The sequence below is a fragment of the Carica papaya genome, chromosome 7, assembly GCF_054855325.1.
Source record: "Carica papaya isolate Zhongbai chromosome 7, ASM5485532v1, whole genome shotgun sequence".
NCBI classification, from domain to species: Eukaryota; Viridiplantae; Streptophyta; class Magnoliopsida; order Brassicales; family Caricaceae; genus Carica; species Carica papaya.
The window spans coordinates 282,342-303,755 of NC_142315.1; the positions used below are offsets into that span (position 1 = coordinate 282,342).

General features: G+C 37.3%; 5 protein-coding genes and 1 non-coding gene across 8 annotated transcripts; 3 read left to right on the plus strand and 3 right to left on the minus strand.

The window, feature by feature from the left end:
• Positions 1-636: 636 nt before the first annotated feature.
• On the plus strand, positions 637-9,037 carry LOC110806759 (phospholipase A I-like protein). Of its 3 annotated transcripts, none has more exons than XM_088206797.1 (18): positions 637-1,465; positions 2,154-2,301; positions 2,428-2,506; positions 2,636-2,789; positions 2,886-3,095; positions 3,197-3,442; positions 3,537-3,699; positions 3,787-4,047; positions 4,133-4,254; positions 4,689-4,850; positions 5,021-5,213; positions 5,393-5,529; positions 6,457-6,595; positions 6,805-7,011; positions 7,124-7,595; positions 7,687-7,903; positions 8,017-8,106; positions 8,287-9,037. In XM_088206797.1, the coding sequence occupies exons 1-18, from the start codon at positions 917-919 to the stop codon at positions 8,731-8,733; spliced, it is 3,996 nt and encodes a 1,331-aa protein (XP_088062923.1). In that variant the 5' UTR covers positions 637-916; the 3' UTR covers positions 8,734-9,037. The 3 variants fall into 3 exon arrangements, with proteins under 3 accessions (XP_088062923.1, XP_088062924.1, XP_088062925.1); XM_088206798.1 differs by having other exon boundaries at positions 1,332-1,465; positions 2,164-2,301; XM_088206799.1 differs by lacking the exon at positions 637-1,465 and having other exon boundaries at positions 2,253-2,301; positions 2,625-2,789.
• A 1,471-nt stretch (positions 9,038-10,508) lies between these two features.
• Positions 10,509-11,069, plus strand: LOC110806765 (uncharacterized). The gene has a single exon (XM_022031696.2). The coding sequence runs from the start codon at positions 10,591-10,593 to the stop codon at positions 10,930-10,932; it is 342 nt and encodes a 113-aa protein (XP_021887388.1). The 5' UTR covers positions 10,509-10,590; the 3' UTR covers positions 10,933-11,069.
• A 243-nt stretch (positions 11,070-11,312) lies between these two features.
• On the minus strand, positions 11,313-13,529 carry LOC148252842 (putative serine/threonine-protein kinase PBL23; the record flags this gene model as incomplete). The annotated part of the gene is made up of 4 exons (XM_088207718.1): positions 11,313-11,844; positions 12,176-12,567; positions 12,870-13,059; positions 13,248-13,529. Coding segments are annotated over 4 exons (1,083 nt in total), but the record flags the coding sequence as incomplete, so codon positions are not given.
• Positions 13,530-15,118: 1,589 nt separating this feature from the next.
• Positions 15,119-18,410, plus strand: CLS (cardiolipin synthase). Its single transcript, XM_088207639.1, has 8 exons — positions 15,119-15,615; positions 16,208-16,274; positions 16,377-16,451; positions 16,563-16,614; positions 17,031-17,116; positions 17,259-17,333; positions 17,443-17,537; positions 17,823-18,410. Exons 1-8 carry the CDS (start codon positions 15,119-15,121, stop codon positions 17,914-17,916), a joined length of 1,041 nt encoding a protein of 346 aa, XP_088063765.1. The 3' UTR covers positions 17,917-18,410.
• A 1,160-nt stretch (positions 18,411-19,570) lies between these two features.
• LOC110806774 (small ribosomal subunit protein mS86 (rPPR1)-like) lies at positions 19,571-21,275 on the minus strand. Its single transcript, XM_022031708.2, has one exon. It carries the CDS (start codon positions 21,053-21,055, stop codon positions 19,853-19,855), a length of 1,203 nt encoding a protein of 400 aa, XP_021887400.2. The 5' UTR covers positions 21,056-21,275; the 3' UTR covers positions 19,571-19,852.
• Position 21,276: 1 nt separating this feature from the next.
• Positions 21,277-21,348, minus strand: TRNAW-CCA (transfer RNA tryptophan (anticodon CCA)). The gene has a single exon. It is a non-coding gene; the product is annotated as a tRNA-Trp (tRNA).
• Between the last annotated feature and the right edge of the window lie 66 nt (positions 21,349-21,414).

Sequence of the window (21,414 nt, forward strand, 5' to 3'; positions counted from 1 at the left end):
TATAATGTAGGATTTGAACTACATTAAAATTAGAGTTTAAACGAGTTAAATAAATTAGAAGTTTTATTTTGATTACTTATATATTTTTTTATGTAAATAAAAAAATTATTTTAAGTGTTAATTTTTTGTGAATATTCTAACTCATAAAATTTTTAATTTTTTTAAAATAAAAAACGTAATAAATTTATTAAAATTAAACTCAAATTAGTCATTATGACTTTATGAATATATAAGTGATATAAGCTAATCAAATATCATAAATAATTTACTGTTAACATATAATATATTTATAAAGTAACAAGTTTTAATTTTTATAATTTATATTTAATTCAATTAAGTTTATTAATTAAATTAATTACATTTTTTTAAAAGGGATTTTGCCGTTCTTTTCATCTATTTAAATGGAATCAAAACCATGAATTGATTAAAGATGAAAATGGGAGTCATGGTTCATATTGAAAACAAGCACGTTGAGACCGAAACAGCCCAAAACGGAAGATACACGACGACGTTTAACAAAACGAGTACAGCAACTTCACACACAGCGAAGGAACGTAACGACGTCGTTTCTGCACGAAACGACGTCGTTGATTCAACCATATAAAAAAACTATAAAATACGCCGATAACTTACTGAATCTGAGAGCTGACAAAAAAAAAAAAAAACGTGTCCTTGGAGAGCCATCTTCTTCTAACCTCTTTCAGTTCCTCTCTAATCCTCCCGCCATTAGTTTAATCTTCGGATCTTGAACTCTAAACCCTAATCCTAATATACATTTGTTCTTACTTCGAGATTGTTACCATCTTCATTGTTCAATTACGGATTCTCTTGATGATCCACGATCGTCTTCTTCATGTAACTCCGCAGTAGAGGACGGGGCAGTTTGATCAGGAGCATTTCTAGCCGTTCAGTCACAATGTCTTGGGGATTGGGCTGGAAGCGCTCCTCGGATATCTTCCGCCTTAGTCTCAACTACGGGACTGAGGAGTTCGCTGACGATCTCAACCGTTCATCGTCATCGTCCTCGCTGGGCTCCTCCTCCTCCTCCTCCTCGTCTTTGTATCAGACGCAAGATCCGGAGCTAGGTTTCCGGATTGATCTGGATTGGACGACCGGTGATGACGAGGACCAGGTGGCTCTGAAACTGCAGTCGCACCTGATGGTTGCGCTCCCTGTGCCGCAAGATGCCGTGGTGGTTGAACTCAGAGAACGTAAAGAAGGTGAAGGGAATGTGGGGGTGGAGATGAAGGTGGAGAAGAGGAGGGATCCTCTGAGGGCGGTGATGATGGCGAAGATGGCCGGTTCGGGGCAGCAGAACGACGGGGTCGGGGTCTTGACGAGGTTGTTGAGGTCCAATCTGACGCCAGTGGCGGGCCCTTCTCCTGTTGTGGATGGTGGGGCCTGGGTTTGCGGGGAGCATTGGAGGACTGTGACCTTACTTAGCCTTTGTGGTTGCGGTTTGCTGGTTAGTTTTTTTTTTATTCGACACTCAATTGTTTTCTGATTGGAAAAAGTTTGAAGTTTGGTGGGATTGTTTTATGAAACGATGAGCTTTTACATGTATAGTGATAGGTAGTTGGAATTTGTTTGAATATAGAGAAAATGTAGGATAAGATAGATATTAGGCTCCGAAATTTCGTCTCTCTTATGTCTAGGCCTTCTAGAAACTAGAAGGCTTTTTTCATTAAGTGTTACATTAATGAGAGAGAGTTACATTAAGTGTCAGAAAGATTATAACTTTGAACTCAGACTTCTTTCACGCACCTGAAAGGTGAGGCCTTTGAACAGTTGAGCCAAAACAATCTATCTGGTTAGTTTTTCGAGAGAAAAATGAACATATGTTCAAATCCATAATATTGAAAATCCACAATCTTCCTTCACTATTATTTCAAAAAAAAAAAAAACAATCTTCCTTCACTAATAGAATCATGCACCATCTTTATCAAATTGATTATTTTTACCATTCAATATGAGTTTTTCCATCACTTGCAAGCTACTTGCTTGTAAGTGATGTGACTACGAAAAATATGACTAAACTGCCATTAATAAAAGTACTTGATATGGGAGAAGTTTAATTACAATAGTTTCTTGCTTGGATTGTATGAACTAGAGCAGTTTAGATTGACACTGTGTACTGATGCCTACTTCCCTAGGTCTTTCCAGTTGAGCTAACTCGATTGCCACTTCTTGAGAAGCTATACCTAGACAACAATAAGCTCTCAGTTTTGCCACCTGAACTTGGAGAGATGAAAAACTTAAAAGTTCTCACTGTTGATAACAACATGCTGGTTTCTGTTCCGGGTAAGCATCGGCTATTAATTCAATTTATCCTGTGACCTTAAACAGAGTGAAAACCCCATTTCGTAAACAGCTTGCATTTAGTCTAAGTTGTTCTCTGAACTAATTTTGTTTAGCACTTGTAAACAGTGGAACTGAGACAGTGTGTCGGACTTGTGGAGTTGTCACTGGAGCACAACAAGCTCGTGCGGCCTCTTCTTGATTTCAGGTCATTTTCTTTTAGAGGCATTTCTTTTAGCTTGTACTTCCTGTTTCTGTATCCTCCCATGTCTGAACTATAAATATAAAATTTAGAATCTCTCTTAGATACTAATTTCTCTTTCCAGCTGGATGACAGGGCTATGGCTGAATTACAAATTCTCAGGCTCTTTGGTAATCCCCTTGAATTCCTTCCAGAAATTTTACCACTACACCAGCTTCGCCACTTGTCGTTAGCAAACATCAGGATCGTGGCAGACGAAAACCTGAGATCTGTAAATGTACAAATTGAGGTAGTAGTGAAATATGGCAATAAGAGAAGTCTACTCTGGCTTTGTGTCTTTCAGTTATTAATTCTTCAAGTTAAAATTTATTTTTGATGACTGTAGATGGAGAATAGTTCTTATTTTGGTGCATCGCGACACAAGCTGAGTGCCTTCTTTTCTCTTATATTCCGTTTTTCTTCTTGTCACCATCCTTTGCTGGCATCTGCTTTGGCAAAGATAATGCAAGATCAAGGGAATCGTGTTGTTGTTGGTAAAGATGAGAATGCGATACGGCAGCTTATAAGTATGATAAGTAGTGACAATCGTCATGTGGTAGGTTGGTTATTTTTGCTGCTATGATAAGTAAAACCACCTTGTTTGTTTTATTATTTTCCCTTCCGAGTCTCTGTCTTCATAACTATATCATTTTGCAGGTAGAACAAGCAAGTTCCGCTTTATCATCTCTTGCTGGAGATATTTCTGTTGCAATGCAGTTAATGAAATGTGATATAATGAAACCCATTGAAACTGTGTTAAAGTCTTTTGCCCCAGAAGAGCTGATTTCTGTGTTGCAAGTCGTGGTGACCTTGGCTTTTGCATCTGATAATGTTGCGCAGAAGATGTTGACTAGAGATGTATTGAAATCCTTGAAATTGTTGTGTGCCCATAAAAGCCCGGAGGCAAGTTCTATGCTTGGATATCATAAATTCCTCATATCAATTGCTTAGCTTGTAATGCTGGCTCAATTATTGTTGTAAGTTTATCTGTGATTAGGTACAAAGGCTAGCTTTATTAGCAGTTGGAAATCTGGCTTTCTGTCTAGAAAATCGTCGCATTTTGGTAACTTCAGAAAGTTTGCGGGAACTTTTGTTGCGATTGACTGTTACAACTGAAACACGTGTGAATAAAGCTGCAGCTCGTGCTTTGGCGATTCTTGGTATCTTCCTTGCACTTAATCTCTACTTTATTTCTTGATTCTTCAGCATAACAAGAACCTTTCTTTTTTTGTTGTTTGCTTTCACAGGGGAAAATGAAAATCTGCGGCGTGCCATAAAGGGAAGACATGTTCCCAAACAAGGGTTGCGCATACTCTCAATGGATGGAGGTGGCATGAAAGGTCTAGCAACCGTTCAGATGCTTAAAGAAATTGAAAAGGGAACTGGAAAACGGATCCATGAGTTGTTTGACCTCATTTGTGGCACGTCAACGGGTGGCATGCTGGCTGTTGCCCTTGGTATGAAGCTTATGACTTTGGACCAATGTGAAGAAATATACAAAAATCTTGGTGAGTATACTACATTAAATTGGAACTTTTTTGCTGTACTTGTTGCTAATATCATTTATTTATAATTCCAAATATTGGTTTTTAGGGAAACTTGTTTTTGCTGAATCTGTACCAAAGGACAACGAAGCTGCAACTTGGAGAGAAAAGTTAGATCAACTTTATAAGAGTTCGTCACAGAGTTTTAGAGTTGTTGTACATGGATCTAAGGTATAGATAGTGGTTGTTCCTTCTCATCATTCTTTTCTTTCTCCAATACTACTATAAATGCTGCCATATTTGCTTTGAATTTGTCATATATACACACATAAGGCATGCATACCTATCAGATAAATTAGTACAAGATATTATTATTGTTTAGAGTGTCCATTTGGATGTGTCAATGTTTATTACTGGCGAGTTACTAATTCTAATTAATGGTTTCTTCTTGATTAAAAATTTTTTTTTTTTAAAAAACTAACCAATGGTTTCCTCTACAGATTTCTATAATGAAAGAAAAGGCTTCCTCTACAACTGCATGAATGGTCATTTTGACCACTTTATTTTTCTTTGACTGAGTGGATTTGTTGGAGCCAAGTTGCAAAAATAAGACGTCATTTCAATGTACTAAATGTTGGGATACATTATAATATATTTTCTTGCAGCACAGTGCAGATGAATTTGAGAGGTTGTTGAAGGAAATGTGTGCTGAGGAAGACGGGGACCTGTTAATTGAGTCTGCAGTGAAAAATATTCCTAAAGTTTTTGTTGTTTCTACTTTGGTGAGCGTAATGCCTGCTCAGCCTTTCATATTCCGCAATTATCAGGTTTGAACTTCATAGTTTTCCTGTCTTTTTTTTTTATTGCTGCATCTTGGATTTATCGAGTTGTGGGTGTTATTCCTCGACGCCCATATTGAGTGCTGCATTGACTGTAAAAACAATAATTAGTGTTTTATTGTTCGTTTTATTTTTTCATTTTTAATCTCAATATGCAGTACCCTGTTGGAACACCAGAAGTTCCTTTCACGATTTCAGAAAATTCAGGAATTACTGCGCTGGGTTCACCTACAACTGGTGCCCAAGTTGGCTACAAACGTAGTGCTTTCATTGGAAGCTGTAAGCATCATATATGGCAAGCAATAAGGGCATCATCTGCTGCTCCTTATTATCTTGATGACTTCTCAGTTGGTATTCCCTTTTGCTTGTCTAAGGAGCTAATTTCTTGTTTTTTCCCCCTCAGCTTTTTATCTTCTCCCTCTTTTTTTCTTTTTTTTTTCAACTTCATCTTCCAAAGAAAAAAGCTAACTGTAGGATGATGCTCTCTCACAACACTATTTTGGTTAATTTATCTGATAACAATTCTTCAGATACATACCGCTGGCAAGACGGTGCAATAGTGGCAAATAATCCTACCATATTTGCCATAAGAGAAGCACAGCTTTTGTGGCCTGACACAAGGATTGACACTCTAGTTTCCATCGGGTGTGGCTCTGTTCCCACTAAGGTAACTACTAGTTCTTTTCCATTTCTTCAAAAGGTTGGTTGCTAAATAGTAGCCTTAACATAGTTTTCGTAATTATTAAACATTGAAGTGTTACAACTTCATAAGAAACATGGGCTTTGAAATTACAGTCATAGATAATCTATCATGAGGATATAACTGTGGGATCTATGTCATTGATCTTGTTCCCGCTCCTTGGGCATAAAAATCACCCTCACCCTCCCCCTCCTCTTCTTGGCCAAACAGAAAAAGGAGATTTAGTTACAAATTACCAGGGAAGATGGTGTATCGGGTCAAGAAAGGCTTGATCATGCATTAAACATTTTCCTGGTGTTTAGGTCAGTATAATAACTTCAACTACTATCTGTAGAGGGCCTTTCTGAAATGATAATAAAGTCTATTCATCCCGTTGGAACCACTATATACTCCTGACATTATTTAGATGCTGCCTTGCAGATAAGTGTCTCTCCTATGGGAGTTTATTCGAACTGCACCACCTTTGTTTGTTCATTCAACATTGTTTTCCATGAAGAACATATATTAGTGTCATTGATACCCATGCTCACATGTCAATTCTGAGTCTTATTGTTTATCTTGGGTTTGAGATTCCGCATACTTGATAAAGAGTGTGCATCTATTATTAGACTATTTGCATGATGTGTATCTCACACTTTACACTTTTATTTCAAAAAAAAAAAAAAATGTTCTATGTGTAGGTAATTAAATAAAGTTATACTGAGCCTACTCAAATTGCTTCTATCAATTGCCAGATCTTGTTACTGGAGAATTCTCGCTGTAATGAGTAAAATAAAAGATAAGAAAAAGAAATCTAAAAAGATGGTCACTTTAAACTTACTGTTTATGTTATCTGCAATCTTATCATTGGCTCTATTTTGTTTTATTGATATATAAATCTCACTTCTCTTCTAGGTGCGGAGAGGTGGTTGGCGTTATCTGGATACCGGGCAAGTGCTGATTGAGAGTGCATGCTCTGTGGACAGGGTGGAGGAAGCTGTAAGCACATTGCTACCGATGCTTCCAGAGATACAATATTTTCGGTTCAATCCAGGTAAGCATTACGGATATAACTGTGGGATCTATGTCATTGATCTATGTCTGTGATTGCAAACAATTTCTCTTTTAAAGAGAATTTGCTTCACGCATTATTTTCTCTTTAATCTTATTAGCATTTACTAAATATGTCCTTAAAAGAATATCTTTTGATGATAGAATTATCTAAATTCAATATTGGAATTTATGGCATTTATATCCCTGTAGTTGATGAACGTTGTGATATGGAGTTGGATGAGACTGATCCAGCAGTCTGGTTGAAGTTGGAAGCTGCAATTGAGGAATACATCCAGAATAATTCTCAGGCATTCAAAAATGCTTGTGAGAGATTAGCTCTACCTTTTCTAAATGATGAAAGGTTGTCGGAGAATTTGAAATCTCAGTATTTTTCAAAGGGGAAGGTGTCAAATACAGGTGTTTTTCTCTTGTACCGGTTACTTTATTTTCTGCGAATTTAATTTTTTTTTCTTTAGTGGTTTTTCCTTCTGAACCAATAAATTTGTTTGATTGTCTGCAATGCTTGAAGAGAAGGGTCCTTCTTTAGGTTGGAGGCGCAATGTGCTGCTTGTTGAAGCTATGCATAGTCCTGATTCAGGAAGAGTTATACACCATGCACGGGCGCTTGAATCATTTTGTACAAGTAATGGAATAAGGTTATCTCTACTGCACGGGGCATCTGGAAAATTGAAGCTAACACCAGCAACAGCATTTCCAACACCATTCACGTCACCTTTGATCTCTGGAAGCTTTCCCTCAAGCCCACTTATATACAGTCCTGATGTCGGCCCACAAAGGCTAGGGCGGCTTGATATGGTCCCGCCTTTAAGCTTGGATGGATTGCAGCCTGTAAAGACTGCTGTATCCCCGCCAATGTCTCCTGTAAGACATAGACAGCTTTCTTTGCCTGTGCGGCAATTGCATGAAAAGTTACAGAATTTGCCACAGGTTGGAATTATACACTTGGCACTTCAAAATGACTCAGTTGGCTCAATACTGAGGTTATAATCCACTATTGCTGCTTGGACTTATTTTTACGTGGATTTCATATGTGTTCCAAGTTCTGACTAACTGAGTGATTAATTTCTATAGTTGGCAGAATGATGTTTTTGTGGTTGCTGAACCTGGAGAACTTGCAGATAGATTTCTTCAAAGTGTTAAAATCAGCATGTTATCGTTGATGCAAAGTCGGCGCAGGAAGATTGCTTCACCTTTTTCTACTATATCAAATATTTCTGATTTGGTGCGCGCTAGACCTTACTTCCAGGTTGGAAACATTGTCCATCGTTATATGGGTCGCCAAACCCAAGTAAGCATGCTGCATTCTATGCTGTTATGATTTTCAAGTGGGTGATTTTTTTTTAGTAGTGACTCTTTCGCTAATCTAATAATTTATGGCTCTATTGGTGATGTTTTTTGGAGGTTATGGAAGATGACCAAGAAATTGGGGCCTATATGTTCCGTAGGACTGTTCCTTCCACACACATGACGCCTGAAGATGTTCGCTGGATGGTATGCTTTCGGCTTTCTTATCATTTGCTTGTTTTTTAGCCCTTTGCTCCTACAAAACTCTATATAGAGAAATATTTTATGGTTGCCAGCTATCTGTTTAAAACATTTGTGATACCAATAGCAACTGCATTCTCTATTTTAGATTATGTGATGATAACTTCATATCCTGTTTAACCTTAGGTTGGAGCTTGGAGGGACAGGATAATAATCTGCACTGGCACATTTGGGCCTACTGCAACTTTAATCAAGGCACTTTTAGACAGTGGTGCCAAAGCTGTAATATGTCCTACAGCGGAGCCACAAGAAATCCCTTTGACAACATCCCTTGGACCACATGAATATGATATGGAAAATGGGAGGTTCGAGATTGGAGAGGAAGAGGCAGAAGAGGAACTTACTGAACCGTGTAGTCCAGTTAGTGACTGGGAGGATAGTGACCCAGAGAAGAATGTGAACCATTCAACTGGGTTTTGGGATGATGATGAAGAAGAACTGTCACGGTTTGTCTGCCAGTTGTATGATTTATTATTCCAGCAAGGTGCAAGAATAGATATTGCTCTGCAAAATGTTCTTGCCTCTCATAGGAAGCTTAGATATACATGCCATCTTCCCAGTATAGCTTGTTGATTAATTATTATACAAAATGAAACATCATTACCGAAAAAAAAGAAAAAAAAAAAAGAGAGAAGAAAAAACAAACAAATAGAGAAACAGAGAAGAAAGAAAAACAACGAATGACATAGATGTGGGTGGTAATAATTACAAACATTAGAGGGAACAATAACCAATTTTGAGGCTTATAGAAAAGAAGGAAAATATGTTATCTGTAATTAGTTGCATGAATATCAGTGTAATTGTTCTTTCTTTTGGGGAAATAAATTTGGACATTTCTCGAAGCTCTCTTCTATGAAAACGCTACATGTTTGACAAATTACTTGCAGTGGTTGCTTTTGAATTATCATCACCGTTGAGTTTTGACAAAATTCTTCTGATAATAGATGGCTACATTCCCCCAGATTGTAATAGAATTTCGTATTTGTTGATATCTAAGATGTATTGTATTAGATTTTTTTTCATCTGTTACTCTGTGCTAAAGGGCGCATAGTTCAGGAACTCACACTCTTTTAGGAGAGAGGTAAGAATAATAACCTTCTTCTATCTAAGAGATGATTTGTGTTATGTTAGATTAATTGCTAGTGAGTAGTGAGCTCCTGAACTGGAACAGCCAACTGTAAAGGAGGATTTTCCCTTATGGTATCTGAGTCTTGTAGATCCTGCAGCTGATGAAACCAATTCTAGTATCACATTTCCCAAAACTGGTTGTTTGGTTTTGTCTCTTGGCTTCAATTTTCATTAGCTTCTTCTGATGCTTATTTCTTGTGGGTCAGTAAAAGCACTACTGTCAGCAACTTTAGTTATGTGGACCGATATCGATTGAAGTCATAGGTAAGCGCCTATTCACTTATTAACTTCTAAAAACAGCAAAAGCAAAACTTTTGGCTGTCATCATTGCCTTTGCATTGGTTTCTAAGTCAAGTCTACAAACAAAAGAAACTTTGGGTTGAGACAAGGAAAATAATGGCAGATGTTGCAATTCAAAATATATGATTTGGCATTAAATGAGTTATTAGTTCTCTGTTATCTTACTTGTTTCAAGTTTTTTAAATTTGATTTGCCTGGTCTTGAATTCTTCTAAAAAACTATGTATCTTTAGATTTGCTCTAAAAAGCGAAAGTGGCGAAAAAGATGCAATTAAAAACTTTAGTTCCTTGTTTAAAACATGAATAAAAATTATAAAATTACAGATGATTAATTATTTATCATAAATAAAGGTGATGAAGAGAATGATTCTTGTCACTAACAGTGAGTGAGGCTTTTTAATCAATTGAATGTGCATAAAACTAGTCTTGGTTCAAATTAGCGACAAGACTTGACCCCATCTGCCTAACAATCAACAAAAAGCACCCTAAATAAAAACCCTGTCTTTTATTTTCTCTATCAAAGGCTTGATGCAAGGAAAATGATTAAAACCCAATAAGCAATTCAATCAAATTTGTCATCTGATTAATCTCTAATACTTTTTTTCTTTAATCAAATTGTAACAAGTATCAAGTTTCCAAATGGGTATTCATGAAAAGATGTATTCATGTTCTCATTGCCACACTGAGATGATTATGATGACAGTCAGGGCTCAAGTTATATAAAATCTCATGCCATCCACTTTACTGAAAAGCAAATAAGATGAAAGCTATATAAAAATCCAAAGAGATGCTCCAAATTCAAAGCAATCCTTTCTTTTTGATAAATGCATTATAAGCCTCATTCTTCAAAATTTAGATAAGAAGAAATAAAAAATAAGATAGGTCCACCACTTTCTTCATCCACAAGCGTCATACATCACTTTAAACCCATCACCCTGAACTTTCTTATAAATGCATTATAAACCAAGCAACAAAAACACCCAGGCTCCATGAGAGGAACAAGATGACTACAACTGCTCCAGTCGCGATAGGCACCCGGGGAACAGTAGGATCGCTGGTGAGAAAGGAGATCGATTACTTCACTAAATTCGAGCTGACCCGACATGGAAGTTCCAGGAAAGCTCAGGCACGGATTGTTGACATGGCCTCCTGCAGTAGCAGCCATGTAAGGCCTAGTTTTTGGTTCTTGGTAACAAGCTGGAAAAAGAAGAAGCGAAGAGGCTGCAATGGGTTTTTACCGAGTATCTGCTCTGCTATAGAAGTTACAGACAGCAGTGGGATCAACGCGATTCCTGGTTTTAATTACAGAATTCTTAAGAGTGATGAAAATAATTCGAACATGTAAATAAGTTGTTTGGATGACATATATACAGATATAGTACCCTTTTGACTCTTTTATCTGTTTTTCAAGTTCCTCTTGTATAATTTATTTTGATTCCACAAGATTGAATACTAGCAAATGTACAAACTTTCTTTAGTTCATCATCTGCTGCTAGCTGACGAGGTTATCCTGTTCGATCTGAGACAGGAAAACAACAGCTTTAGATTCATTTCATTCATTAGATTCTTGTTTGATCTGAGGCTATCCTGTTTTACATGGAAAATTTTCTTAAGCAGATTCAGATCTTTTTCTTGACTTCACAAAGATAAATATTAGCATAAACCAAGATATACTCGTTTATGATCAATAGATTCAGGCATTCACTATAGACCAGCAAATTGAAGTATTCATAAACCTGGTTTTACTAACAGAACTTTTGGCAGATTCTACATTTGCTGTTCATTCAGTTACACTTACAATCAAGTGTATTTTACAGGCAGATATACTTTATTAGCATTTATCAACACCATGAACAACTTAACTGTCATTCAAGAACTTATACAACGAGCTTCTATATATATATATATATATATATGTCTGTGTCTAAATTAATAGAACAACTCTCAGTCAATCCGATTTTGTAGTGGAAGTCTGCCACACTCAGTCCACGGCCTAGCACTAATCCAACTCCATCATTCGCAGGTTCGACATACCTTTTTATTGCTCATTGGAACTTTTATCTTCACACTTTGGCCTGGCTAGGAACTCAAGAGCTGTGACAACATCACCAATCAAAGGTCTGGTGCTTGCTTCCTCCTGCAGACACATTGCTGCAACTGCAAGAGCTTGGTATAGTCCCTTTAGAGGGTAATCCCCTGCAAGTAATGGATCAGCTATTAAGGTGAATTTGTTTCTGTCCTTCAACAATGGCTCTGCCTGCAAAATGCCGAAACTGCGTCAAACATGAACTAATAGAGAACCATGGTGAATTTTTATAAAAAAAATAGTTTTGAACACGTTTTTTCAAAAACTTAGGTCTATAGAAAATGACCAAATTTCACGAGTAATCCCGTTATGCTGAAAGCGTGAATTAAGCACTGGACTGCCCTATCTTGAGCTCAAATTGATTAACGAATACAGTAAAGTAGCTACAATTTAAACAAGAGAGTCAAACTCTTGTCTTTCAAAAGTTTAAATTGATGAAAAAATGACCAAATCTGTTATTTTTGGTTTGAAGGTGGATTCTTTTGAATCTGAATTCACATACCCAAGCAATTAAGTTTTGTTCTTGAGTTGGTCGTTCAATGTCAATGGATCTTCGACCTGAGATTATCTCCAGCAAAACAACTCCAAAACTGTAAACATCAGACTTCTTGGTCAGCTTTCCTGTCCTTGCATATTCTGGTGCACAGTAACCATATGTTCCCATAACTCTTGTAGAAACATGTTCCTTCCCTCCTGTTGGACCCAACTTTGCAAGTCCAAAATCAGAAAGTTTTGGATTGAAATCTGAATCTAACAAGATGTTTGATGCTTTGAAATCACGGTAGATCACTGGTGGATCAGCAAAATCGTGCAAGTATTCGAGTCCTTTGGCAGCTCCTTGTGCTATTTTCATCCTAGGATACCAATCCAGAGGCTTCACTCCTGGATTTAAATCTGGAGAAAAAGATAAAGCCCCAGAAATACATTATATACAGCTTAATGACAAAGCCTCTAGATACAGAATGTAATTAGAACTCGAACATATTGATGCATTTCCTAAATATATTTATATGAAAGCATGAATCAAGTATAGACCCAACAAGAATATAGATATTCAATAAGCATTTATAGCTTCACTTCCTTGTCTGTTATTGACTGCATATTTTCAATTTTAAAGCTTTAAAGTGCTGATTTTTACCCAAGAAAAAGGCTTAAAGACAAAACTGATAAAAAAAAAAAAAAAAAAGAAACTATACCAAGGAGGTGATTCTCTAAGGATCCATTACGCATGTATTCATAGACTAAAATTCTTTGATCGCCATCTGCACAATAGCCTATCAGATTGACAAGATTCGCATGTTGGACGAGACTTAACATCAGAACTTCCGAAAAGAACTCCCTAGTTCCCTGCAGTCCATTTCTGTCGAGTTGCTTCACTGCCACAACCTGTAAAAATCAGAGTTAGTAATCTTCCAAAAACAAACATATTCACACTATAAGTATACCATGTTAAATAATTGATTATATTCTATCATACAAAAAGTTTAAATTAATAAAAAAAATGAAAAAAAAACAAATCTATTATTTGTATACTAACATATAAACAAACATACAGAAGGAAAAAAGAGAGAAACCTGGTTCAGATTCTGTACGTATCCTCGGTAGACCCTACCGAATCCACCCTCACCCAGAAGACAGTTAGGGTTGAAATTATCGGTAGCAACTGATAGTTCTTGAAACGAAAATGTTTGACAAGATTTTCTTGGATGTCCAAACTTCTCTAACTCTGCAGCTATATAATGCTCTTTGCTGCTACCTGGTATAACATCCTTAATTATTACAGAATCTAGAATGACTTTGAAGAGTGTATAAAATCTTGCAGAATCATACAGAGCACCATTTCTGTTCTTAAGGATTTATTGCGGACATGTTACTTATAACACAAGAAAACAAAGGAAGACAATTGAATCGGACAAGATAAGAGAAGACATTGCAGAGAATAAATCGAAACAAACTTGAAGAAAGATTGAAAGGAGAAAAACGGACGTACTTCAACTAATGAGGTAAAACTACACATTAAATAGATTTAGACTGTTATAAGGTGTATATTTTTTTTTTTATTACGAAAGTGTACCTATTTTACGCGATATACTCTTGATAAAGGCCGCAAAATTGTATGCACTATTAAAAGCCTCTTGCCTCTTGCTTGCCTTAGAAGAAACTCTAGCGTCTCCTTTCGGCTTGGCACATGAGAAGCAGACCATTTTCCACAATCAAGTTCTTGTCAACACTCAAAAATCAACAAATTGAAAGACCTTTAGTGCTGCCAAGAACTATATTGTTATTGGAAACCTAGAAGATAACACATTGAGAGGTGTTTGAATGATCTAAAATATAGTAATATTTGTATTGGATTCAACTCTTCATTGATTCTTTGATGAAACTATACTCCCAGAAAATGAAAAATCATTCTAAAAATCAGAGAATATTTTTATACAAAAAATTCTTAATGACAATCGGACCACCAAAAAATGAAATTCCAATAAAAACCCAAATCAACAGAAGTTGAAAATGTGTGTACTGCCCAGAATTGTTTGGAAAACCAAGAATCAAAATCAAAGCTTGAAGACCAGCAACTTGGAAGGAGTAGTGAAATGCATTGTATGACAAAAGACTAAATCAGTGATGAGCATTTATAACACCAAAAAACTGCTCAAGAAAACTTCAAAAACCCAGAAAAAGGAGAAAAAAAAAAACACACACACACACAAACACAAAATCACCAACAAATCTAGTGAGGTTTGAAGAACAAGTCTTTAAATTTTCTTGGGTTTCTGAGAGTTATAATGGTGATATGAGTTTTGTTTTTCTGGTGTATCTACCCATTTTAATCGGGGGCTTGTTTCAGCTTCTTCATTTAGAGAGATTTTATTTTTCTGGGCACAAAACAAACACGGAAAATTAAAACTGATTTGGACCAAAAACGTTACAACACATTTACTGCCAGATGCCCGACTTTTTGTTTCTTGTTTTTAAAATGAACCAAAAAAATTAAAACAAAAGTTTCTGGTTAATTATTATTGTCAGTTAATTGTTGTAACCCTTTAAAGAAAAATTAATTAATTAATTAATTAAATTAATTAAAAAGTTAATTGTAATATTTTCCTTTTAATAAATAAGTTTCTGGCAACTGAGATTTTTAAAATTAATTTTAAATTTAACAATTTATTAATAAAATTACTAAAACAAAATAAAAATGTAAATTTTTATTTTTAAATTATAAAAGAATCAAATATTAAAAATAAGATTTAAGCCAATAAACATGAACAAATCTCAAATGGGCCTTAAAGGACACGAAGAAAGCCCAATCCAACAATTTTAAGCCACGTGTACCGACAGCACACGTGTAAAGAAATCGATGAATGACGTGGACAAGCACACGTGTGAACTAAACCCCTTGCAAAATCTATTTCTCTCCTCCTTTCGATCCAAAGATGCTCCGTTGATGGCGATCTACAGTTCTCTGAAAGCTCTGATCAGTAAAAACCCTCGAAGAACCATACATTTTTTCACGGCAACAGCTTCGCCATACACGCCTCTCTTCGTCCCTTCTTTCTCTCACCGTTTATCTCCTACTCACTCCCCTCGCTTTCTCTCTCCTCTCTCCAAATGGATAACCCCTTTTCAAGGTCCTCTTCTCCTCTCTTCTCCCCCGTGGAAGCTGTCTCAGGCCGCTACTCCCTTGTATCTGCGAGGAAACGCCGCCGTTTTCAGGAAAGTTGAGGCTTTAAATCTGAAATTGAATTTGGATTTGATTAGAAGCGGGGCCCGGTTTCCGGTGAGATTGGGTTTGGAGGCGGTCTCCTGCGACCCTGAAGCGGTGTTGAATCGAGTCGAACCGAAAGGGGAAATCGCTGAGAGAGATGGGTTTGTGGAGAGTTTTGTGAATTTGCCGAATTTCATATCCATGAGTCGATTGGTTTCTGGGCCTTTCCTTGGATGGTACGTTTGGTTTCTTCTTTTCTCTTTATCTGCCTGTTTGCCGAGAAAATAGAGGGAACTAACGTTAGCTAAAAGAAGAGAAGGAAGAATGTAGAGTAGAAAAAGAGCTTCAAACTGAGAAATGTTTTTCTCTTCTTTATTCAAACAACTGAAGCTATTTAAATAGAAAAGTAAATTTCGTTTCTTAGTTAGGCTACATTTGGAACAAATTCAGAAGTTTTCTGAAATAAATTCGGAAGATGGTAAACATTATTGGTAAGAACATATTTCAAGTAGATTGGAAGAATGCATTAAAATTTTATCAATTCATGAGAGTAACTGTTACGAATTTCTAATATAAACTAGATTCTCTCCTGCTCCAACAACTTACATATTTGCTTTTAGTAAATTAATAGAATGAATGATTTTAGGTGACTAATGTAGAAGGGTTACAATTCAGAACTGCAGTAATCCTGAAGTCTTTTTTGCCATTGGTTTTTGGCCAGCAGATCTTTGGTAGATACTAAAACCCTCTTGATATCCATGTCTTGGTTTATCATTTATCATCATTTCACGCTGAGAAGTATCGATTATTAAGGATTTTTTTTGGCAGGATGATCACAAACGAAATGTATGCTTCAGCTTTTGTGGGATTGGCTATTTCTGGAGCAACTGACTGGGTATGCATGCTTTAACACTTTAGCTGATCTTTGTTAAACAGAGCTTCACTGTATGGACTAGATTGTCTATTTATTCCCTATATTATTCCTTTCGTTTTGTAGTTAGATGGGTACATGGCCAGGAAGATGGGAATTAACTCTGTAGTCGGTTCTTACCTTGATCCGCTTGCAGATAAGGTAAATATTTGTAATGCGTTTAAACCTAGGCGGTGATGGTTGTGTTTTTAATCACTGAGCCTGCACAGAGGCAGAAGCTTATTTAACTAAACTTGTTATTTCTTGAGACAGGTACTCATTGGATGTGTTGCTTTGGCAATGGTACATCAAGATCTTTTGCATCGTAAGTCATCTTGGCCTCTCTTTGCCATTACCCTGTGATTGCAGGATTCTGCATCTCTCTTGCAGAGTTGCAGTTGCATAATTAACACCCATCTACCAAGACTTTTTCCCCTCCTCATCAATTTAGCAAGGGTTAGGATGCATTCCCTTACTGCTTCCCTTGCAAAGAAAGCTACCTGTTGCGATAAACTTCTTCCAAATCTGACAGAATGGAATCTCCTATATATGCTTCCTCAACCCCAGCCAATTGTCAACTAAATGTCTTAAATCAGTGAAGAGTTGTCTGATTCCATATGGCAATACAGATATATCTGCATTATATTGGATTCTAATTATACTGAATAGTTAATATGGTCTGGACACTCATCTTTTTATATGCCTATGTGCTTATGTGTGTGTTCTTTTTGTGTTGTAAAGCTGGACTTGTTGGACTTGTTGTCTTGCGAGATGTTGCCCTTGTTGGTGGTGCCGTATATCAAAGAGCTCTTAGCTTGGGGTGGGAGGTAACATTACCAAGCTTGAATTTGTTTACATTTATCTATTTTTTCTTCATCAGTTATTTATCTCACCGACTGATTTGATCACTTTGCATAGTGAGATATCAAGCTCCAATCTTGACTAGCATTTTGTACTTTCTTGTATCAGTGGAAAACTTGGTCCGACTTCTTCAACCTTGATGGTATGCGTCCCCAGAAGGTCGAACCTCTCTTTCTAAGCAAGGCAAGTTTTATTTTCTCTTCACAGTATAAAAAGGAGTATGAGAAGTTGCATTCTTTTCAAACTTGTTTACTAGTTCAAAGTGTTACTAAAGAATCATGTGTGTTGTCAGGTTAATACGGTTTTCCAGTTGGTTTTAGTTGCTGCAGCCCTACTTCAACCAGAGTTTGGAACCCAGGAAACACAATCATGGATCACATACTTGAGGTACCTTTCTCAGGGATTTTACTATGCTGCCTTATAGGCAGTATATCTAATTTATAATTTTTTATACTAATTTAGTAAGTTTGTAACAATCACTTTACATTGTGTAATAATTCAATTAACACAGATGCTAAATATTACCACAAAAAATCACTTAATTGCTCTGAAATATTAGAAATTTACCACGGAGGGCAAGTAGATTTTCCTCCTTCAAGCTACCCATACACTTTTCTCATGTAATTTCTTTAACAAGCAATAGAAACTAACAATTACTTTCAATTGGTACAGTTGGTTAGTGGCTTCAACAACTGTGGCTTCGACTGCTGCATATGGAGCACAACACATGAGCAAAAGATCTGCCTTGATAACAAGGAAATCTTAGTTTGAATCTGCAAAAACAAATGTTGTTGGCAATTAGTCGGGTACCCTTAACTTCATGGTACCAAGCAAGTACAGTTAAACTCGGAAAGAGAACAAAAATGATTGATACTTTTTGCAAAGAAAGAAGGAAGCTCGGAATTAACTGGTTCATGCTTGAGTATGAATTGTAGATGGAATGCTTGCACAGTGAGGTTGTAATGCACGCCCGATTAGTAGTGCAAAGGGAAAGGCAATTAGGGAAATTTTGGATAGAATGTAATAACAAAAACAGATGATCTTTGTTTGGTAGAACAGAAAATATGATCATGTCAAATTATGACTTGATTCTCTGTAGCATTATATTTTGAGAAAAGCCTTACTCATGAGTTTTCTTTTTATGTTTCTTTGTTGTATGATAAGTTAGTGCACCCTAGCACCTTGAGAAAATTTTAGTTAGCAGCCATGCTTGCTTCAATTGAATGTTGCTTTAGTATCAATAAACCTTGATTGTGGTGACTTGATTGGGCAGAAGGATAATTTGTTGTATTCTCAGTTAATTTCAGTTTTATTTATCAATTTATTAACATTTAGTTTTAGAACAAAATCAAGCTAGTTTGTCAAGACACAGCGGTTGTTCTCAACTTCTTATACAGAATCAATAAATTGGTCAAGAGAATAAAACTAGGTGATCCGGTTACTCGGGTAACAGGGGTATTTTGAGGCAAATAAAAAAGATTTACCAATGTAAAGCTGCTTGAATGCGGCATGGCAGTTGGAATGCGGTAAAGCTGCTTGAGGGCATCCAAGGAAATGGTCCATTATCTGTCTCACCAGAAGGAAAATCTAACCCAACTAATTCATAGCAGTTTTAATTTCTGGAGCAAACTAGAGTAGCTATCAAGCATGATGGCCAGGGTAAGCCCTGAACAAGAAGAGCCTTGACTAATTAAATCAAATTCTATTTCTCCAGAAATTCCCCAAAAGCTATCATAACTGAAACTTTTTATGGCCAATACAACTGTGCCACCCAAGACCCACCTGATCACCAAATTTTCACAAGGCAGATTTAGACTCCACAATAATCTAATTAGAACCTCCATTGATGTATGAACTTTCAGTTTTCTCAATGTACCGAAACGCATGGGGATGAACTTTCAGTAAATACCAACCTTTTAAGTAAGTATGAATTTCCTGCACCTCAATTATGACCTAACCTAAGCCCCACAAATACTAGGCAACCAAGTTTTCTAGAAGGCAATAATCTTGTCAACAAAACCATTAACAATTTATAATATCAACTTGGACGAGAATACTTCCAAATGGACATATTTCATAAGCTTATGATCTCAGTAAAAAGTGTTCTTGCTAAATATCAACCTCCTATCCTGGTCAAAAGCAATGTTTATTTGCAGAAGTTCCAGCCCTTAACATCACGGCTGTAAGTTCAAAACTGTCCTGTGTGCAATATAACATTCTTCACCACCTTTAGTACTCCTCTGTTACAAAAGGTTAAAGGAAGCAGCCACCACCAAATCAATGCATGAGGGGTTCAAAGCAATCTCAGCGCAATGAATGCATGAATTAACTCCTCATGCCATTGACAAATCAATGGAGTCTCACAAAGTAATCACAGGAATTCTAGCAGGCACCCGAAAACTAATAAAAACCAGAGGCAATGACACGAAGTACTCCAAGATTGAATCACTAGCAAAGCAGAGGACAAGCACAATATACAGATATCAAAAATATGTTTCCAAAGTGACATTACAGGCCCAAAATCCCACAACCGAGACTGTCAAAATGAAACCCTATCTTCCATTAACAAGGAGATGTTATTAGTAATCCGACTGAGGTAAATGCTAAGATGGGATTTTCAAACTGAATAAAAAATATAATTTATCATGCGAGATTGAGACAGATTTCAACCTCAGATGAAAGAAAATCGCCATTTTTCTTCCCTACTGAGACAACTCTGCTTCTATTTCATTCCACGTATCTGCATTCTTCTTAAAGCGCTCCTTTATTTGCTTAACAAGTTCCTTTGCGTCGTCAACCTTTGAAATGCTCGCCAGCCCATTGACAAGTGACTTCATTGTTGTAAAATTTGGAACGAACCCTTTCTCCATACTCTCCTTACAAACGCTCAACGCAGTCTCGAAGTCCTTTCCTTGTGTCAAAAAGTGAACAAGAGTAAAGTAACAATCACTGTCCGGCTGACAACCCCTGTTCCTCATAGTCTTGAACAAGCTCTTAGCTTCCTCAAAATTCCCTTCCGCGCAGAACCCAAAGATCAAATTATGGTAAGTAACCGAATTAGGCTTCATCCCTCTCGACACCATCCCATCAAACAATGCTTTGGCCTCTGCGGTTCTCTTCAGTTTACACAAACTCTTAATCCTGATATTGTAAATGGAGATCCCTCTTTGCACCCCACGTTCCTCCATCATCTTCAACACCTTCCCAACATCTTCGTACTTCTCCTCCTTGTAAAACCCAGCGAGCAAATGCCCGAAGCTCGTGACATTCGGTTTCACCCCTTTCCTGTCCATCTCCGCCAGCACAGAGTACACTGAGCTTGACGAACCCGACTCGGTAAACGCCTTGATCACAGTGTTATACGTCTCCAAATCGGGCTCGACTCCGTAAATTTTGGGGAATTCGAGGAAAATCCGCTTCACTTCCTTGTAATCTTTAGCCAAAATGCAAGCGAATAGCAACGCATTCAAGGATTTCGTGGAACGAGGAATTCCCGCTTCGTTTAACTCCTTGAAGGTCCTGACGGCATGGTCGAGCATGTTGGCCTGACCGTAGAGGACAATAGCGTGGGCACCGAAACGCTCCGTTTTGAGGTCGGGTCGGGCCTTGAACTCCTCGAGCAGCTGAGAAATCGAACTGAAGTGGTTAGACTTTGAGAGGTTGTCGATGGCAACGGAAAAGGCGATGCGGTCCAGGTGGTATTCGGGAGTGAGCGAGGCGGCCCGACAGATGTCAAGGATCCGACTCGGGTCCTTCTCCGATTTGAGGAGAGACAGTGCAGCTCTGGTTTTCTCCTTCGAAGTTAATGGGGTTTTTGAATCTTGAGAGAGAATCGAAGCAGCGGAGAAATGACGACAGTGGTGGCGCAGAACTGAACTTGTACGGATTCGAGAAAAAAGAGCCATTTACTTCACCCTTATTATGATAGTGGTAGAGAAATGCGAGAGAGAGGTTAGTGTTAAGGGTGTTAATGGACGAGAAAAGAAATGCACCAGGAAATAGGGTTTTGGCTGAATGATCAGATAGCTACAGTTTACAGTAGCCGATTGGTGCTCCACTGCGTCTTAAAAAAAAAAAAGAACGGCGATTGTCTCGGAGGAGGAAAAAGGTGATCCGATAAGGGAATTGAACCCGACGTGAATCGAACACGCAACCTTCTGATCTGGAGTCAGACGCGCTACCATTGCGCCACGGATCCTTGCTGTATCTTTCCCAATGATTATTTACTTAATTCATGTTTTCCAACATATGGACCCTCGAGATC